Source organism: Carlito syrichta, unplaced genomic scaffold (assembly GCF_000164805.1).
Source record: "Carlito syrichta isolate Samal-C Ts95f unplaced genomic scaffold, Tarsius_syrichta-2.0.1 Scaffold302012, whole genome shotgun sequence".
In the NCBI taxonomy this organism is placed as follows: Eukaryota; Metazoa; Chordata; class Mammalia; order Primates; family Tarsiidae; genus Carlito; species Carlito syrichta.
The window spans coordinates 318478-339829 of NW_007246108.1; the positions used below are offsets into that span (position 1 = coordinate 318478).

The 21352-nt window shown below is 36.6% G+C and overlaps 2 protein-coding genes across 2 annotated transcripts in view; one reads left to right on the plus strand and one right to left on the minus strand.

Annotated features, from left to right (window-relative positions):
- PDE3A (phosphodiesterase 3A) overlaps nt 1-21352 on the minus strand; it is a 341273-nt gene that overhangs the window by 78737 nt on the left and 241184 nt on the right. The gene's annotated exons all lie outside the window — the stretch shown is intronic.
- LOC103258177 (peptidyl-prolyl cis-trans isomerase F, mitochondrial-like) lies at nt 19333-20124 on the plus strand. Its single transcript, XM_008055877.2, is given in 3 exon segments — nt 19333-19351; nt 19354-19505; nt 19507-20124. Coding segments are annotated over 3 exon segments (615 nt in total). The 3' UTR covers nt 19951-20124.

Consider the following 21352-nt stretch of genomic DNA (forward strand, 5'->3'; position numbering starts at 1 on the left):
GATTCCAGAAGCAAAACCTCAATTTCTCAAGCAACTCATCTTCAACAAAGCCTCCATCACCTACCACTGGGGAGAAGAGAACCTATTCAGTAAATGGTGCTGGGAAAACTGGCTGACCACATGAACAACTTTTTTTTTTTTTTAAATTTACTTTAAAGATGCGGAGTACAATTCTTTAAAGAAACATTATGCAGGTACCTTGTTAATGAGGTCCGTTTCACTTTTGATGGGCAATAGAGTTGGTTCCATGTTTATGCTATTGTGAACAGTGCAACAATAAACATGCATGTGCAGGTGTCTTTTTTGTAGAAAGATTTATGTCCATCCAGTATATATTCCCAGGAGAGGAATTGCTGAGTCATATGGAAGGCCAATTTGTAGTTCTTTTCAGAATTGCCACACTGCTTTTCATAGAGGTTGACTAGCTTGCATGCCCATCAACAATGTAGAGGTGTTTTCTTTTCACCACACCCATGACAGCATTTGTTTTCTTTCTTTTTTGGACTTATTAATAATAGCCATCCTTACCAGAATTAGGTGGTATCTCATTGTAGTTTTGGTTTGCATTTCTCTGATGATTAGTGAGGCAGAGCATTTTTTCACGTCTGTTGGCTGCTTGTATGCCTTCTTTTGAGAAGTATCTGTTCATGACCTTTGCCCACTTTTTAATGGTTTATTTACTTATTTATTTTTACTTCATTTGAGCTTCTTATAGATTCTGGATGTTAGGCCTTTTTCAGATACATAATTTGTAAGTATTTTCTCCCATTCTGTGGGTTGTCTCATTAATATCCTAATGGTTTCTTCTGCTGTACAAAAGCTTTTCAGTTTGATGAGGTCCCACTTGTCTATCTTAGCTTTTATGGTATTCACTTTTGAGGAATTGGTCAAGAATTCATTGCCTACTCTGATGTTCACAAGGGTGTTTCCTATGTTTTCTTCTAGAAATCTTATAGTTTGAAGTTTGATATTTAGGTCTTTGATCCATTTTGAATTGATTTTTGTATATGATGATAGGTAGGGGTCCACTATCATTCTTCTGCATGTGGTCATTCAGTTTTCCAGCACCATTTGCTAAATATGGTTTCCTTTCTCCAGTGATTGTTATTAGTGGTTTTGTTAAAGATGAGTTGGTTGAGAGACCGTGTTTTTGTTTCTGGAATCTCTGTCCTGTTCTACTCATCTATGTGCCTATTCTTGTACTAATACAAGGCAGTTTTGGTTACTGTAGCCTTGTAATAAGTTTAAAGTCTGGAAGTGTGATACCTCCCACTTTATTCCTTTTGCCGAGGATTGTTTTGGCTATTCATGTTCTTTTTCGTTTCCATATAAATTTCTGTATTGTGGTTTCCAGGTCTGAGAAGAATGATGTTGGTAATTTGATGGGCATTACACTGACTCTGTAGATTGCCTTGGGTAGGATATACATCTTGATAATACTGATTCTTTCAGTCCATGACCAAGCAATGTTTCCATTTATTTATGTCATTCTTGATTTATTTGAGCAGTGTTTTGTAGTTCTCATTGTAAAGACTTTCACTTCTCTGTTTAGGTAGATGCCAAGATATTTCATTTTTTTAGTGACTATTATGAATGGGATTTTGTTTTTTTATTTGGTCCTCTTCCTGCTTGTTGCTGGTTTGTAGAAATACAAATGTCTTTTGCACATTGATTTTGTACCCTGAAATTTCACCAAAATTGTTTGTCAGTGCAAGGAGGCTTTTAATAATTTTGTATGTTTTTAATCATACTTCTTCTCTTTAATAGATGTATTTTTATATACAGAGAAAAGATAGTGAAATTAAAAATAGTAACATAACTGAAAATTCATCCTTATAAGTGAATATTAGAGTTATATAAGAATTTAGAAAATAAGCAAGTTGTGTATTTCAATGCTACTATGCTATAGCCTTTGTGAAAGCAAAGGTCTTACAAAAGCAACATTTAAGCTAATAGGAGACAAATTATCCATGCTAAAATTGGCTAAGAAACCAAAGTGAACACTTTTACTGCTAGGGAAAAAAATCTCCCTACTATTAATTCTGGTCATTGCTTTATTGATTTTCTGATTCAAGAGTGGAATTGTATAGCAGTCAAAAGTTATATCACACATAAGAAGTTATCACCACCACTTTGACTCAAATAACTGAAAACTTCAGTGGGGCATGAAATCTAAAATCAGCAACCAGATTTGTTTGCCACAAATCAGCCAAGACGAACTACACGTGAAATGCTGAAAAAACAGAAGGATAGGCTGGCTGCTATTTCAATAACAGAAGGCAAGCTATTAAGACAGAAGCATGTCCAAGGAGTTACTATGAAGGAGTTTTAGGGAAGAGGGGCTTCACTTGTTAGTAGTATATTTTAATCACATACGAAGTAGGGGGGAAAATGTGTGACTCTCACAGAGGGTAATTCTGTGCCTATTCAACTTTGAAAAAAGAATATAATTAATTTTGAGGTATACTAATAATACTCAGAAATATTTCATTTAACTTGTGAAATCTTAAATAGCAATAATAAATACTAAAGGTTAAGTGTATATAAAAGCCACTTTAAAGAAAGTCTTAAACTAACAACATGAAATCATCTTTGAGTACAGTATGAGCCATACCAAGTACAAAACCACAATTGAGTCTTGTTACGGAACAGATGATCAAACAAACCTTTTCGTTGTTTTTTTTAAAAAAGTTAGCAAGCAGTATAAAACATTCTACTTTACAGGCTCTCCTTATAATAGAAATATTTATATTTGACATTTAAGAAATGCAAGTGTATTCCCTAGACACTGTTTAAATAACAACCAAATTTGAATTGCCACCCTTAAATAGAAAATCTGGAATTTAAGTCTGATAAACAGTGAAGGAAAGTGCAGTTTTATATATCAAATCCAAAGTAGCTGAATTTCCTGGTATATCTACCATTTTTCAATATACTCTGTTTTTAAACAACTTCTTTTCCCCTTTTATCTTTATCCAGTCTACTTTCCCTTCTCCAGGATGTCCTATCCAATGCTAGCTTTAGACTTTCACAAATGTACATGACCTTGCAATATTATCATCTAGATTGCTTCCCAGTTACTTTACTCATCATAAAACAAAGGCCCAGAATATTTGGGGTTATAGATAAGAAGTTAAGAAGACATCAACAAATATACTTAATATAAGCAACATTAAACAACTTTTAGACTAGACATGTATCTATCATTCAATTATAGAAAATTTCTTTCACTCTTACTATTACTGTGCAAAAGTTAAAATTACAGTACTGGTATGATACATGGGAAATATTTGAAAATGTATAGGGATCAGAAAGAATTTGAATTTTATAAAAGGCATCTAAGCATCAAAAGTATCATAAGTTGTGAGTTATAAAAATTTTAACAAATAAGTCCATGTGATCAAATTATTAACAGAATATAAAGCTATATATCTTTAAGTAATATATCATTATTCACTACAGTACTGTATTTGGGTTTATGTCAAAATATTATTCAGACTTGGGGAATTTTAAAAAGATGCAACCTTTAAGAAGACTTAGGAAATTACTATAAGAATACAGTCAATGAAAACAAAGAAGCAAATATACATACTTTTATCTAAACAAAGTGAAGGTGCCAAAGGGAACACTCAGAAAGGGAATGGAAAAATGGTGATGTCAACAGAAATTTGTTGTTTAAAAAATGAATTAGGAATATTATCTAGCATAGTGTATAGGATGAAGATAGAATATCCAATTCTCAACAGGTTTTGTTTGAGGCAGCACCACTATAGTCATGTTATAGTTCTCCTACCTATGTATTTTTAAGCATAGGTTAAATTGATAACTTAATGAGATAGGTTGAATACATCCTTGCCCAGAGGCAGAAAATGTAGAAATTCTCACATCTTCTGACTCAGTAAACAATATAATGTGTCATTTGCTTTAGAAATTAATTTATTCTAACTGGGAAGAATAGAATTAGAAGCAGCACAAAAATTTTTCTTCGTAAATTTTCATGAAACTCAAAAAATAGATTACAAATGCTAAAACATTAGAATTGAGAAATTATCTGATAACCCTGTTGAAATGCTATATGCCTCTGATTAGGCCACTTAAAAAAGATTTTACATTTTATGATGATTTCCAGTACCAACCTCAGGTTTTTTACAGGCAATACTGCATCCATTGGCACACTTAGGCAATCTTCTTGTAAAATCAGGGAACTGAGCTGGAAGTACCTTGAAGTACCTCACAATACTATAAATCCAAGCCATTTCTCTACATAAAGTACTTATACACATATACATCAAAGAGGAAAAAGGAAAATAATTCTAAAATTATTTCTTGGCATCAAGCCTTTTTCATTCTTAAAAAGTACTTTAAAATTATTATGTAGAATTAGAAAAGTCCTTTTTTTAAATTAACTTCTAATATTATCCAAGTTCTACCTTATAACTTGTTATTGAGTCACTGATGCTCTTTCCTTCTTATAGCACAATGCCTATTATACACTGAGCACTCACAGGGAATAAACTGCTCTCTGGAGCTTCCATATACTTCTTCTCCCAATTGTTGAGGTGCACACATTTGTCAAGATTCAGTTTTGTTTAGTCTCAAATCTATTTATTTATTTATTTATCTATCTATTATTTATTTATTTATTTTGAGTTGGAATCTCACTCAGTCACCCAGACTGGAGTGCAGTGGCCGCTCCTGGCCATGGCAACCTCGACCTGCTGGGCTCCAGAAATCCTTCCGCCTCAGCCTTCCAAGTAGCTGGAACTACAGGCACAGTGCACTACCACGCCCAGCTAATTTTTTTTTTATTTATTGTAGAGATGAGGTCTCGCCTGCCCAGGTGGGTCTCGAACCCGCGGGCTCAGGCAATCCATTCACCTCAGCCTCCCAAAGGCGCGGGATTACAGTCTGAGCCACCGAGCCCAACTTAGTCTCAAATCTATTTAGGCTAGTTGTATTTGCCATTGTAAATTACATATGCTAACAAAATATCTACAAATCAATGATATATGAGTAAACAGTGGAATTGTTTCCTTGAAAAATAAGTCAAACAGATTTACACTGACTTCATAAAGGTGAGGCCCTAAAAATAGATTTCCATTGAATTAGATAGAGGAGATACTACTGTAAAGATTCAAAAAGAAAATCATAACATACCAGAAGAATTTTCAGCTCAAAATGCTTCCAAGTTCCTAAGTTATTCCCACTATATAGAAACTGAAGTTGACAATCATATACAATGAAGTATGGATGTGGTATGCATAAATAATACAACCTGAAACTTCTGTCAATACCATAGACACATACTTAAGAGAAGCATTCTTGACTCTTTATCAAAATATACGTGAAAACCTGCATTTTTGTATGTATTAAGTTAAAATAGATTAACATAAGTATGAAAAACTTACGTCATATTTTTATAGCTCTCTGCTTTAAAAACTCTTAAAATTCCCAGACTAGCTACTGGTCCTAATTACGTCTGCTAAGAAAGCCCCACAGTATTTTAAGTTCAACATTTCCTTTCACTTGAAATGAGACATAGTATAATTGCTATGTCATAGCTATTCATTACCATTCCTGGAAGAAGAGATAAAAAGTTAAGCTTGGTTTATAAATTAGCACAGATAAACAAAAAGGTACAAGTGCATATTTTCATCATACATATAATTTATAGGATTGTGTATGTGAGAAGTTGGAAAACAAGGTTTAAAATAATTGAGATATGAGAGGAAGCTTTTATTCATTCACCAATGTCAAATATTTACTTTATGAAGTATGACATGCATGGGATTTTTAAGATACAAGCTCTGAAGTCAGACTGCCCATGTTCAAATTTCACATCTACTAAGAGTTTGGAAAATGTATTTATCTCTGTAGCTCTTGTTTCTTTCTTTTGGTCTAAAAAAGAACTTAATAATAATACCTACTGTATGCTATTATTGATGATTGAAATCACACATATAAGAGACTGAGTAGAGTGCTTGGCCCTAGGTATATGTTTGATAAATATTATATCTTGCCATCACTATTTTATTGCATTGAAAAAGATTGTGTGTGCGAAGGAATGCAAATTTTACATGTGAGTGTGGGTCTCCTACATGTACTGGGCCAATAGTTAGTTTCTTTATAAATGAAGATTATATATATGTGTGTGTGTGTGTGTGTGTGTGTGTGTGATTTATCTACCAATAAAACCAAAATAAAACAATAAAAAACCTAAATATTTTCACTTATTCCAGGTAAATATAAATATTGTAATTCCTATTCCAAAATACTCATAATTGTTCTGAAATTAATTTTAAGCTCTTAAAAAGTGATTGCACAAAAGTTCTGGTTTCAGTTAATATGGTTGATTGCATGGGGTATGATTTATAACACTACGTGAAAAAAATCTAAAATGGGCATCTCAGCTCTATTGTTGGAAGTATTTTCTTTCTTGCTATTTAGTCATCCTGGGAGGCACCCTGGGAGGCAAACACAGCATGGGAAGAACATTCTCAGGGTGAAAAGGGAGTTGGGATAAGAGAGGAATAAACAGTGTAAGAGATGACACATAAAGAGGTAAGAGTCCCTGGGACTTTTCTAACCCCAATTTGGTCCTCAATGCTGGGAAAAGATGTGTGATGGATTTTTGGAAGCTGACTCCTCCTATATCTCTATAGTACAATTTTACACTCCACATCTTTCCCTGGAAGGTTGTCTGTGAGACTAGGAAATAGTACCTTGGTATTTAATGTACTAAATTAATTTAGAAGATGAGCTGGATTTAATAAAATGATCTTTGGTGTATTCCTGGTTCTGACCTCAGAGCCAGCAAAATTGCCTATGTGTTTATACCTTCATAGGACCCGTTTATAATTTTAGACTTGAAGTTGGTTGAGAAATTTTTAAAAAATGAAATCATGTGAAAATTTTGTATTAACTCATTGTAGGCTGAACCTTGGCTAAAGGCCATCCTAAGGAAGCAGATGTTTGCATATTTTAATTTTCTGGCAGGAATATGAGTTTACATTTGAATTTCTCCTTAAGATAATATATATGTACAGTAGGAGAAAAACATATAGGATCTCTCATCAAACGGCTTTCCATCTCTGTGGGCAGGTCCCATGTGAGATGTGAAACTTCAGCAGTTACCAAAATTCTTAACTTCCTTCTCCTTTGATGTTCAAAGGTATCCCAAGTCACCAAATGGGATGTAGTACATGGCCTTCCCTATAATCTATCTGCAAACAGTCCAAAAATTGTTTTTAAAAATTTCTTCTGTTTATGTTTCGTAAGTACTTTCCAGACACTAGTGAATCTACCCAACTCAAAATTAACTGTTATCATAGAATATTGTTTTATTATTTAGGAATTAAAATATACTTAATAAGTCACTTACTCTAGTAAGCACTCATATCTTTCAGAAGATAACTTCAACTGCCTTTGAATTCCAGGCTGGTTCTCTTTCTCATAATTAGAAAAGATGAGGTAGCTGACAAAGATATGAGAAATTCAGGCAATGAGCTACACACATGACAGCTCACACAAATGAATGTGGAAAAGTTTGCTTAAGTATTAATTGCTATATAAATAAAAAAGCATTATTATTTCTGTTGGAAGAAATAATAAACTTCTTTCTTTGGTGGGAGAAAGAAGAAGCTACGAGAGCTTAACTGGATTATCTGATATGAGCATGAGTTTTTAAATACTATAAGAACAACTAAGAATTTCTGAAACATGTATAAACTTAGAAAGCTGATGAATTTCGAGCGATCTTTTGTTTGCTTAATGTCAAGAATTGCTATTAAACTTGAACTTGAAGCTTCTGTTTGCTTAGGCTAAAAACAATTTTCAGTGAACAATAGATGGCAGTATTCTACCTTTGTAAAGAACTCTGACCATCTCACTGAGTTCTGTTTCCACACTAACAGACAGTTTCATTTTTTTCATAGAAAACAAAAATAAACTTTTTAAAAGGACATGTCTACTTGTACAAATAACAAATTTAAATTGTGGCATGTCTCTCAAGATCATTGTTAAATTGAAATTATAAGTGTACAATTATTTGTCTAAATTACATTTCAGTTATGTAATTTTTCTCCATTTTTAAGACACACTAGAAACATGATTCATTTCCATACACAATTCGATTAAAATTTATTTCCATATATAATTTTCTATTTTGATTAAAATATTCATAAATGCAAAAAATCAAAATGTATATTCAAACACAATGGTTTTGTGAGCCTTCACTGGCATTTGTTTTATCTGTGTCATGTTAATAACACAGAAAGAGGCTAGCCTCTTTTCTGCCTCATCAGCAATGGGTGCTTAGCTATGCTGTTGACTTGCCTCTACTACACTTGGTCCAGCTCATCTTCCCTGGACTGCTGTAGTAGCATGCAAACTCCTTTCCACATGATGTCTGTTGGGGATAATCCTTTGCTTTGTACACTAGAAGCACCCCAAAACACAAACAAACAAATGAAAAACCCTGGGAGTTGTAACATCTGAGAAACCTTTTGAGAAATCGTGACCAGTTCTCACATGTATTCACAGACCCCAGTTGCAACAAAACTTGTCAAAGTTTTCAAATCAACTTCTGTCCTTAAGTGATGAAAAGTCTGTTTTCTTCCTTTGGGTTCAAGGTTATACAAAAACAAGGGCAATGCTAGGTTTCATTCACCTAAATAGTATCTGGTACTTTGTAGGCAAGCAGTAACATGAAGAATGCAACACTACACATTTTTCTATAATGTAGAATATTCATGAAAAAAGCAAAGGATTAGGGTATATGGGTGACTTTTTTCAGAAAAACAGAAAAAAAAACTTCTTAACAGGCCTGGAAGTAAAGAAAGAATGGTTTCTGGAGACAAAGGTCCCATGAAGCACAGAGTGCTTTGGGTTGAAAAGATGAGACGGAAAAAGTTTAAGGAAATAGATCATGGCAGGAATGTAAGCCACTTTCAAGAGTTTTGATTGTTCACTAAGGGCAATAAGAAACTCCTGCAGAACAGTGACATTATCAGTATGTGTGGAGAGAAGAGTCATGCTGACTTTCAGCATCAAGGCTTGGAAAGATGGGCAGCTAAGACTCTTTTATCAAATGACGACTCAAAAGAAAAAGAGTCGTTTGTGTGGGGATGCTGAGATATTCATCTCTGAGTAAGTATGTGGTGATCGTGGAGTGACCCAGATCACATATCAGGAGGGACATCTGAACTGCAAGTACACATCTGGGCATCGGACGTATATATGGCAATTTCAACAACCTGCCAGCATGGAAGTGTGTAAACAGAAAGGAGAAGTGGACTGAGGGCAGAGTCACATCAATGCTAATTCTTAAGAGCCAGGCAGAAGAGAAGCCCAGGAAAGGAAATGAGAGGGGACAACTGAGAACTCAAGAGTACAGAGTCAAAAAGGCCAAGGAAATATGTCAAGAAGGAGTGACTGACAGTGACCAGTGTTTGAGGGATCAGTAAAAATGTTTATTAGTTTAGTATTTGAAAAGTCATTAGGAACATTGGAGAGAACGACTTCAGTGAAACCATGATGCTGCCAGCAACATTACAAGTCATTGAGTAATGAAGGATATATATGAAAAAGAAGATCATGAAGACAAATCTCATGAAAACTGGCTGTAAAATGGAAGATAGAACTACATGAGCATCCAGTGCACCAGGGCCTACAGAGTTGTTGAGCATGTGAGTGAACATAAGTGGTGAAGGGAGACTTCCCTAGTGTGAGAAGTTTAAAACACATTAAACAAAGTGGAATGATAAATAGATAAAAATCCAAGAGAACAAAGTAAGGAGTAGGGAGAATCATTTTTCACAATGGGAGGCACCTTTTCCATGGGAACAGCAAGAAAGAAGAATGTTTATAGATTTACAGGTGAGAAATTAAAGGAGTTCTTATACTTTGGCTTTTATTTACTTTGTGAATTAGGCAGCAATTCCCTTGCTGAGAATGTGAGATGGGCATTATTGATATTAGAGGCTCAAATGGGAACAAGTAAGTTTGGAAAGAGGTGAAATAAGAAGGAGCTGGCTAGAATCTCAGGCAATACCAAAGGCCCAGGTGAGGTTAGAAATCATTAACTCCAACCCAAGGCTTGGTTAGTTTCCAGTGTTACTAGGCATACAGTTTCATATGAAAAGGCAACAAAATGAAAACAGGAGGAGTCTGCCAGATGTGAAAGAAAGTTTGACCAATTGGACTGGAGACTCTGGCTAGGTGAAACACCAAGTCTTGAGAAAATATGTGAGAAGGAGAGCAGAAAAGCTGGAAGAAGCGTGAAGGCAGAAGGTGGGGGATGCATGAGAAGGATGGATACAGGAGTTCATTGGACAGGCTCTCAGGCATGGAAAGTTTCTGCTTTTTATTAGCAGAAAATAAGTTTGTAAAGGAAGTATGAAGCTAGATTTCAGATGCCCATGAATGAAAGACAAAGTTTTCTAATTCTATCAGTTGGTAATTGAGTGATGAAAGATGTCTGAGAAGGAAAATGATGTAATCAAAACAGTATGCAGTACTTGAGGAAGATTAAGATGTGGCATAGAGGGAAGACAGATTTGACTGAGGCTGCCACAATAAACTGCCAGAAAGGAAAGAGTGAAAGTAACATTAAGGAGAATTATTTGCATTTGCAAACTGGTAAGATATGGAGACATGAAAAATACAATGTATCTATTTCTATAAAAGTCTTCTTTACTCTGTCTACAATATTCTCCCAGTTGCTTCTTTCAGAGAACTCTTCAAGTAGCCCAGGTCTCACAAAATAATAATTTGAATAATTCACTTGTGAGTACATAAAATCCATGTTGGGTCTGACCAAACATCTGAGAAAATGTTCCCTTTTTGATATTTTATGGTAGTTACCCTCCACAGTGTAAACAGTTGAGGGGATAGATGTTTTCAATAACCCCGCATTGTTTTAATACATTAGACACTTCATAAATGTATTTAAAAACTCAATAAATTTCATTTTCTACAACTAATAAAAGACACCGTAAGTTAAGAAGTAAGGTTTTCCAAACTTATAAATAGATCAAATTTCAAAACACTTGTAAATCAAACTTTTTTGGAACATGGAATGCATTTTTTTCTAAGGGAACAATGTTATAAATGATTTTGAGTTTCCTAAGTTAGCACACAAAAAACTCATAATAATAAGTATGACAGCATTTTTCGTTTGTTTTATGTTGCAAATGTACCCTACTTCAATTATGTTACAAAGAGAATATGGAGGCACTGGAAAAACATCCGTTGCTACCTCATTAATTCAATAAATATCACTGGGTATCTGACACTGTCTATATCCTAGGCCTACGGAGGTGAACAAATCATGGCTCCTGCCCTCAGGCAGCTTGCAGTCTAGTGGAAGTTGTTTAGGATTTCAGGATTAAAAGAATAAAATATAAAAGAAGAAAACAAGGAAGCCCTGTGCAGGTATCACCACTGCCTCTGGTTATGAGGAGCATGAAAGTAGTTGATTCAAAGTGAAACAGTTGTTTCTCAAAGTGTGGGTCTCAAAATACCTGATTCCAGCTATGTCGTTCTTTTCCAAACAAACTTTGAAAATTGTCACCCTGAACCGAGTTACCATTATCATTCAAACCTCTCCTCAAAATAGGATCAAAACAAAAATAACAAAATAAAAAATAAACCAATTCTCCAGAGAAGAGAATGGTGAGAAGGGTGAGGGACAGGTAACAAACATACTTATCGCTAAAATACATAATTTCCCTCAAAATTTCAAGCTCTTAGAACTCTCATGGATTCAACACCTTAGTCTCACCTTTGAAACATGTATTTCAGGATTCTTCAACTTCTCGTGCCCCCTCCCCAAAAATGACTAGGGAACTTGAAGCTTCCTCGCCTCCCAGAGTACTGGAGGATCACTTCTTGCCAACTGTTTTTTTTAATGGGCTAAACTTATATGTGAAAAAATCTGCTTATAAAAAATATAAGATATTAAAAGTTTGTAATATAATTTCTTGATTTTCCAAGATTCAATTCACAATTGAAAAAAAAAATTTATTATAAAAGGAATGACTTCCAAAATTTGAAACCAGTGCATACAAAAATAGACACATAGATCAACGGAAAATAATTGATAACCCAGAAATAAAGTCACTACATACAACCAACTGATCTTCAACACAAGTTGACAAAAATAAACAATGGGGAAAAGACACCCTACTCAATAAATGATGCTGGGATCATTGGATAGCCATATGCAGAAGAATCAAACTGAAGACCTAACTCTCACTATATACAAAAATTAACTCTAGATGGATTAAAGACTTAAATGTAAGACCTCAAACTATAAAAATCCTAAAAGTTAATCTAGAGAAAACTCTTCCGGACATTGCCTAGGCAAATAATTTATGACTAAGACCTCAAAAGCAAATGCACCAAAACAAAAGAGACAAATGGGACTTAATTAAAGTACATCTGCACAGCAAAGAAATTAATGAAGAGAGTAAACAGACAGCTTACAAAATGGGAGAAAAATATTTGCAAAATATGCATCCTACAAAGGACTAATATCCAGACTCTATTAGGAATTCAAACAACTAAGCAAGAAAATACAAACAGTCACATTAAAAAGTGGGCAAAGGATATAGACATTTCTCAAAAGAAGACATGGGTAGCCAACAAACATACAATCAGAGAAACACAAACTAATAATCAGAAAAACACAAATCAAAAAATTAAAACCACAATGAAATATAATCTCACATCAGTTAGAATGGCTATTATTAAAAAGTAAAAGAAAACAACAGATGTTGCCTAGGATATGGAGAAAAGGGTTTGCTTATACACTGTTGGTGGGAATGGAAACTAGTTCAACTCCTATGGAAAACAATATGGAGATTTCTCAAAGAACTAAAAATAGAATCACCATTCAACCCAGCAGTCTCACTACTGAGTATATAGTAAAGGGAAAAGAAATTATTAAGTCAAAAGGACGTCTGCACTCGTATGTTTAATCACAGTAAAGTATGGATAAGTATCACAATAGCAAAATAGGGAATCAACCCAAGTGTCCATCAACAGATGATTGGATAAAGAAAATATACACTATGGAATATGATAAAGCCATAAAAATGATGAAATCATGTCTTTTGCAGCAACATGGATGGAGCTGGAGGAAATTATCCTAAGCAAAATAACTCAGAAACAGAAAATCAATTACCCCATATTCTCACTTACAAGTGGGAGCTTAACAGTGGGTAGACATGGACATATCGAGGGAAATAATAGACACTGGGGAATGGAGGGAGTGTGAAGGTTGAAAAGTATCTATGGGGTACAGTGTTCCTATCTGGATGATGGGTATACTAGGAGTCCAAATTTTACCATTACACAGTATCTCCATGTAACAAACCTGACATGTACTCTTTGAATCTAAAAAAAAATAAATAAATAAAAATAAACAAAAATTTGAAATAGGCGCACAGAAGGTTAAGTAATTTACCAAAGTTACACAGATAGTAAGCAGAAGAGGTGGCATTCCAACCCAGGTGGTCTGGATCTGAAGCCTTACACTATTTATCACAACACTAAACACTGGGTACCATTCTTTTATAGTCATTTACTTTTGATGATATGAAATATCCTTTCAATTTGCTACATACTTTTTTGTAAACTCTTCCTGCAGTTAATTTTTATCTACTTAGGTTCTCATTATCAAGAGAAACCTAACGTCATCAGTAAACTCCAAGATTTCATGGTACACTCCCTTTCTTCACATCTTTTTAAAAAATGTCAAAATAGATTCTTCCCAGAACTAAGTCTTCAGAAAGACCCCACTATTGATATTTCTCCATCAAGAAAAATACAATTTATTCTTTCTCCCTATGTTTGATACTTAAGCCTGATTGTTTATATGATTTACCCTGGAAGGAAAAACTTGTGGGCTCCTGTGGAGACTTAGTTGCTAATAGGAAGGCATTTGTCTTTATTTTCCTCTTAGGTGGTAATGAAAATAAAATTGTATAATGCATCTGTCTACAAGTCTGGGTTAATTACCTCAGTTTAAGAAACTCATTTCAGTTGTAATTTTATTATATTCAGATGTTATGAGACAATTTAAAAATATGATTATTCTAGGATCAGCAGACATGGTGGCTCACCAAGATATTTAACAGGCAGATGCTGGGCAGGATCGCCAAGGTTTTGTATGGGAAGCATTTCAAAATAATACCTCATTCCACATGTTTAAGAACAATGTGTTGCTGAATAAAGGAGGAAATTAGGTAAGTAAATAAGTCACTTGGTCATAATGGTGAGTAACTCAGAATTTATGTCATAGACTTGTTTTCTTTTTGTGGAGGTAATTTCTAGTTCAGTCAATGATTCTAGACACTGTTGGTATGGCAAAAGTAGCAGATTTAGAAGTATAACCAACTTTCTAGAAATTCAACATAGGTTTTTAAAATATAATTATCTATGCAAAATAGAAAGACAAATTCAGAAATGCTCTTTTAAAATTATAATCATATAAGATTAATAAAAGCATTGATTAAAATATGAGTTTTCTCTGGGAATCAGGAGGAAGAATGTAAGAAAAGCATTGATATTAAATTCTTTAGTTATCATTTCAGTAAACTTTAATTTTATTTCATCTTAAAATAAGATGAGAAATAAAGTAGGGTATAAAGGCTTTAATTAATATATGCCATAAAAAATAAGTAAAATTTTGCTAAAACAAATTAACATAGGGTAGACACAATGAGCTGTTTCAGGTCCTGGATCTGACAGCAAATTAAAGACTGTTAAATGAATATAGAATGAGCTCTCACTAAAAAACAGCTTCAAATTATCTCTTTACTGGTTTCAGTATTTCAAACAAATAATTTTAATTTACTATATTATCTCTGTCATCAGCTACATTCTACACTGGCTCAAAATGTACTGGCTTCTCAATAACCATCAAAAATACCTTGCAGCAGCTGGATCAAGTGAAAGCCTCAACGGTTGTCCTATGAACTATGATAACATTCTGCTATCAAGATGAGTATGTTCAAAGACATTCGGAAATGCCCTAATTCTGAAATCTTCTCAAAGCATATGCAATGAATGTCATGATGGACTCCCTACACCAATCGTAATTCCAACCCCTAACCCAGGGATTTGGTCAAGGAGGAGTAGGCCAAGTCAATGTGAGTCAATGAAACATAAGGGGAACCTAGCTTAGTGCTTCTAGAAAAAAAAGTCGTTTTTCTTCAGAAGGAAGCACATTGCTATGAGCAACCAATTTTGGATAACAAGTGAAATAAGCATTAGGATGACACCAATAATGTAGACAGTAGAACAGTAGAAAAAATTTAAAAACCTAGGTCTGTTATAAAATTGCTGAGCCATTGAATTCACTTACTCTGAAGGTGCTCCTTCTCTGGCTTCTTATGAGAGATATTTATTTACTGCCATAGCTAGTTAGAGTAAGTTTTATTTAAAGTTGTAAACACTCTAACAAACACAGCATAAAATTCTTACCAAATGTATATGTTATGAGTAGATAAATGGGTGATAATTGAAATATAATTTTATAATGTATCTGTCTACAAGTCTGGGTTAATAATTTTAGTTTAGGAAACCAGTTTTAGTTAAAATCTTATTATATTCAGAATGTTACGAGACAATAAAGAGATGTGATCACCCTAGAGTCAGCAGAACTTGGTAGCTTATGAGGGCTAAGAATGCTAAGTACTGCCTAGCTTCCTCCAGTCAAGTGACTCACTTCTACAAATAAGCACGAGCACACTATCCATATCTGAGCCTCAGTTGCAAATTGCCACGTGCCATAGACCTTCAATGTAACTTGTAATCATCAAAATATTATTCATTAAATCTTCCTGTGTGAAGTCACTGTATGACATGTTTGAATTTTGTGAACTTCTTAAAGATGAGAGTCATTTTAAAATTTATTTTTCACCTCCACAACACTCTGCTCAGACAAAAAGGTGCCTAATTAGTTTCAATTCTCTTTCTACCAGTTTTTTTCTTTGTAGAAAACATACAAAAAAGAGTTATCTAGTCCTTTACTGAAGACTTTAATTTGGCTTTATGTGAAGTTCTAAATATAGATAGGGCTTCATAGTTCTTGACTTCCTCCCTAATTGTTTCAGTGAACAAAAATTCTTTCTATTAATACCAATATCCTACCTCTGTACTTTTAATTTCATCCTTCTTAACATGGACAGAAGATTTGTTGTTTTAAAACTTTTATAATTTACTCTCTTTTTTCTCCCCCTCTCCTTCCTCTCAACCTAAAATCATTGTTAGCATTTCCCCTGCTATCAAAATTGTTCTTAGATCTCATCTGTGGTGCTATCCATTTTTTAAAAATTCTAGACTCTCAAAATTTTGAAAGCGTTGAGAGAGAACTCTCCTGACACAAATTCTCCATCAAACTTAATCAATACATTAATGAACATATTTAGTGACAACATTCCTGGTTTTGTCTTACTTCACCAGTAGACTTTACTGAAGTCCAGGAATTCAGACACAGTCTCTTACTCCTCTTCTGCCCTGGCTTTTCTCCAGCATCTCTGAGAACAAACCCTAGGTCTGCCTTGCTGGCTCTGCTTCCTTTCTGAATTACCATTTATTTTTATTATTTTTGACCATCTTAAATCTGTGCCCTTCCCTCCCAGCTCTCACTTTTTATCATAGCAAATGTCATACCCACTAACCTGTAGCTCCAACATGGCCCACTCCTCTGAGTCTCTGGAGAGTGCCACTTAGATATTCCACGACTATGTCCCATTTAAATTTCCAAAAGAAAATACTTCATCTCCACCTTTTCTGAAATTTCCTTTTTCTCCTATATTTTCTATCTTCATTAAAACCAAAATCACTCACCACAACGAGACACCTTGACTCTTGGATTTTGCTTTTACTTATTTGTTGCATTCTCACATCCAACATCAAATTGGTCACTGAATCTAGAAATTTCTACATAAAATTTTCTGTCTACTTCCTTTTCCTTTAAAATCCTGTTACCCCTGCTTTGATTCATCTCTCACTATTTCACATAAGGATGGCTACAATTTTTTATTTTCTAGTTTCTTCCTACTACAGACTCTATTTTCCCCAATTCAGAGATATTGACATGATGCTGTGCTATGTGAAGTTCCCTCAAAGTTAGACAACAAGATTCAACTTCTTGGTGTGGCTTTCAGAGTGTTAACATGTATCTCTTGGCTCCCTTTTCCCAGTTACATCTCCATACACCCTGCTAATGTCTCATCTCTCCAGCTATTCTAGATTGTCTCTCCAAATATGGTACTCCAATCACATGCCTTTGTTTAAGATGTTACTACTGTCTGCCAGATTATTTCTGCCTTATACTGGTATTAATTATCAGGATCCAACTTTACACATAAAAGCATATTCGCTTCCTTCCCAAACTGACACAAAAGGAATCACTTTAGCCCTACATACTTTTTTCAAACATCTATTATCATTTTGTGCTATTGTTTATTGTTTGTGTCTGAATTCCTTGCCAGATTATGAATTTGAGAACATATTTTGCTCATTTTTATAATCTTAGTACTCAGCATACCATAAGAACTAAAAAAATATATATTAAAAGAATGAGCTCTAATTGCCTTCTAATACAATATGCTATTCTTAGAAATGGTCCTTAAAAGTTTAGAGAATCTCAATCATTCTAATAAGTCTGAAATATTCCCTGGCCTTTATATTCAAACAAGACCACCTTTTAGCCCTCACAACCTCCTACTGAGTACCACGTTACTTAAGGCAACTGCCTTCAGTAAATACACTCAGTTGACCAGCAAATACAAATGAGCAATGAACAGAAAGGAATGTTTTGTTCATTCGGGAAAAGAGAGGCAGAGTGCACGAATTTCTACGATTTTCCCTGATGCTCTCCCTGGTCTTCATCAGTCCCTGATTATATGCCCATTGCTTATTTTCAGAGCACCTTTTTATGATTAATACTCAAAAATAGGTGCATACTTCACAAAAAGCGGCTTTCTTTGTAATAATAGTACACTTACACCATTGCAGAACACGAGAACACCAAAGGAAAAAAATAAGAGTGTATAGTTTTTGACTCATTTTGACTCACTGCTAACAAAGTTTTAAAAAAATACAGTGATTGGTTACATTGTTCAAATTCTTTTATTTAGTGCAGGCTGGTCATTTATATCTCTAAACAAGGGTAATTCTGGCTATCTAGAGTAAGTTTCTCTGCTCCCTCAAAGCAAAGATTACCTTCTGAGCTTTCCACTGTAATCTGCACATAGGCGTTCCATATGCTCTTAAAATTCAATATTCCTTCTTCCTTCAGATTTGAGAAGTTGAAAAAAATCTTCTTAAATTGAAACTAGTATCTTTAGACAAATAAGATTCATACTCTTTCCACAATATAACCCACCTAAGACTGTGAATTACCACCTTTCTATTTAAGAAACATACTGGTATCGGTGCTGAGATTTTAGGCATAAACTGAAAATGCCATATTGAAAATTCTGTCATGAAGAATTCATCATGGTAAATATTTTTGCTGACTAGTAACAACGACAAATATTAGAAACAGCTTGTTTCAATGTAACTCAAATAGTTCTCACTGGGAAATGAGGTTTTGTTTGTTTGTTTGTTTTATGTTGGAGTCTCACTCTGTCACTCAGACTGGAGTACACACGCTCCCGGCTACCGCAGCCTCAACCTGCTGGGCTCCGACGATCCTTCCGCCTCAGCCTTCTGAGTAGCCGGAATTACAGGCGCGCGCTACCACGCCTGGTTAATTTTTTGATTTTATTGTAGAGATGAGGTCTCGCCTGCCCAGGCGGGTCTCGAACCCGCGGGCTCAGGCAATCCACTCACCTCGGCCTCCCAAAGCGCGGGATTACAGGCTGAGCCACCCAGCCCGGCTGGGAAATGAGGTTTTTTTTTGTTTTTGTTTTTGTTTTTGTTTTTTTTGAGTTGGAGTCTCACTCTGTCGCCCAGACTGGAGTGCAGTGGCCGCTCCCAGCCACCGCAACCTCGACCTGCTGGGCTCCGGCGATCCTTCCGTCTCAACCTTCCAAGTAGCCGGAATTACAGGCATGCATTACCACGCCCGGCTGATGTTTTGATTTATTGTAGAGATGAGGTCTCGCTGCCCAGGCGGGTCTCGAACCCGCGGGCTCAGGCAATCCACTCACCTCAGCCTCCCAAAGGCGCGGGATTACAGGCTGAGCCACCCAGCCCGGCTGGGAAATGAGTTTTTAAACGAAGCTGGCGGAATTCGGCCTTCCTAGCGCGCGGGGCCCTCGCTGCGTTGGTCCCCGCTCTCCCCGCCGGCCTCTCGCCCCGTCCGTGCCCGCGATGCTAGCGCTGCGCTGCGGGTCCGCCTGTTCCACCTGCTTCCAGCCCCGCGCCCCGCGCCGCTGCGCCTCCCCGCGGTCCGCGCCTGCAGCGGCGGCGCCCGCGACGCGTCCTCTACCTCCTCCGGGAACCCCCGGTGTACCAGCGTGGGCGCCGACGGGCAGCCCTCGGCCGCGCGTGGTGCCGGAGCTGAAGGCAGATGTGGTCCCAAAGACAGCTGAGAACTTCAGAGCCCTGTGCACTGGTGAGAAGGGGTTCGGCTACAATGGCTCGACCTTCCACAGGGTGATCCCATCCTCCGTGTGCCTGGCGGGCGACTTCGCCAACCACAATGGCACAGGGGGGACGTTCATCCACAGAAGCCACTTTCCCGACGAGAACTTCACACTGGAGCATGTGGAACCAGGTGTCCTGTCCATGGCTAACGCTGGCCCCAACACCAATGGCTCCCAGTTCTTCATCTGCACCACAAAGACAGATGGGTTGGATGGCAAACATGTTGTGTTCGGCCACGTCAAAGAAGGCGTGGACGTCGTGAAGACAATAGAATCTTATGGCTCTAAGAGTGGGAAGACATCCAAGAAGACTGTCATCACAGACTGTGGCCAGCTGAGCTAACCGTGGCCAGGGGGCTAAGATGGTGGCAGGCGTGTGTGTGTTGACTTACCCAGGTAGCCACCTCGGGCTCTTTGCAGAGGCCCCGAAGAGTTGCCTGTGCCCACTCCAATGTCACTATGCTTGAGGAAGGCCACTCAGGGATATTGGACCTCTACCAGAACTCTCCAGTCTGCTTCCTAAATGTCCCCCCTTCTTCGTGACGCCCATTCTGGGTATCCCTTGTGGACATGGTGTCGCTCAGCCCTCATCAAGCATTGTCTGTGACAGCCCAGCCCACAAGTCTGAGGAACAGCCCCTTAAGGCGTGACCTGCTGGCTCTGTGGTGATTTCTGAGGAGTCCTCAATATAGGCATGCCTTGGACACCGGTAGTGGGGGTGGGCCAGCATTCGGTGAAGGTCTCTGCCTCTTCTTTGGCCAAGAGGGACAACCAGTTGCTACAAAAGGGCTCTCATACCTGTTTAATGCCCTCCTAGTCAGAATGAAGTTAATTGACAAGACTGACTAGAAATGAAGCTGTGATACTAACAACCCCATGCTATGGTGTGACCTGACTTGGTGGCGCAGGCCACAGTTCCCCCGAGCTTGGCTTTTGAACCACAACTCAGAGCTTTGGAGAAGTTTCCCCCAGTGGAGGCCTTTCCTCCCGGTTACTGTGAATCCCGTTGGTTTGCTGCTGTCGTTACTGTGGAGGGTCTGTGAGGGCAGGAGCAGTTGAACCTGGGAACAAACGTAACGTGAGCTGTGCCTTGTCAATGTGAACTCCTGTGCTGGAAACAGAAATGCCTATAAGCTCCCTGTGTTCTGGAAGAAAGCATTTTCTGTGTGTGAAATAAGTTGAGTCTACTGATGACGTATATAAAACATTTCTGAAACATTTGTGTTCACCTTGAATGTGATAATAAATCCTATTTTCTATGAAAAATAAATAAATAAATGAAGCTGGCAAACAAAGTCCTGACATTGAGAAGGGCTCATTAAATTAATAGCAAGAAGACAGTAACCATTAAGATTATTTGTCCCTTTTTACTCTGGGATTGCACTTACTAAGCAAACTTCTGATCCTAGTGTCTCCTTTTTAGCTTATAAAGATATAGGCATGAGTATATTTAGATATATACGCAAGTCTCTCCTTTGCTAGAACATGCTTGGTCCTTCCTTATCCCCATATTCTTCCCTTAATGTCCATACCCTATCAACTTCCATACAATTTCTCTACTAAAATTTTTGAAAGAACAGAATTCAATGCTTTCATTTTCCCATTTTCTATCCATGTCCCATGCCACCAAAGCTGGGTTTCTAAAGCAACTACTGCAATAGCTCTTGCTATTGTTACCAGTGGCTTATAACTGCCAAATTCAAAGGACATTTCCTCAGTCTCTGCATGACTGGACTTCATAGCAC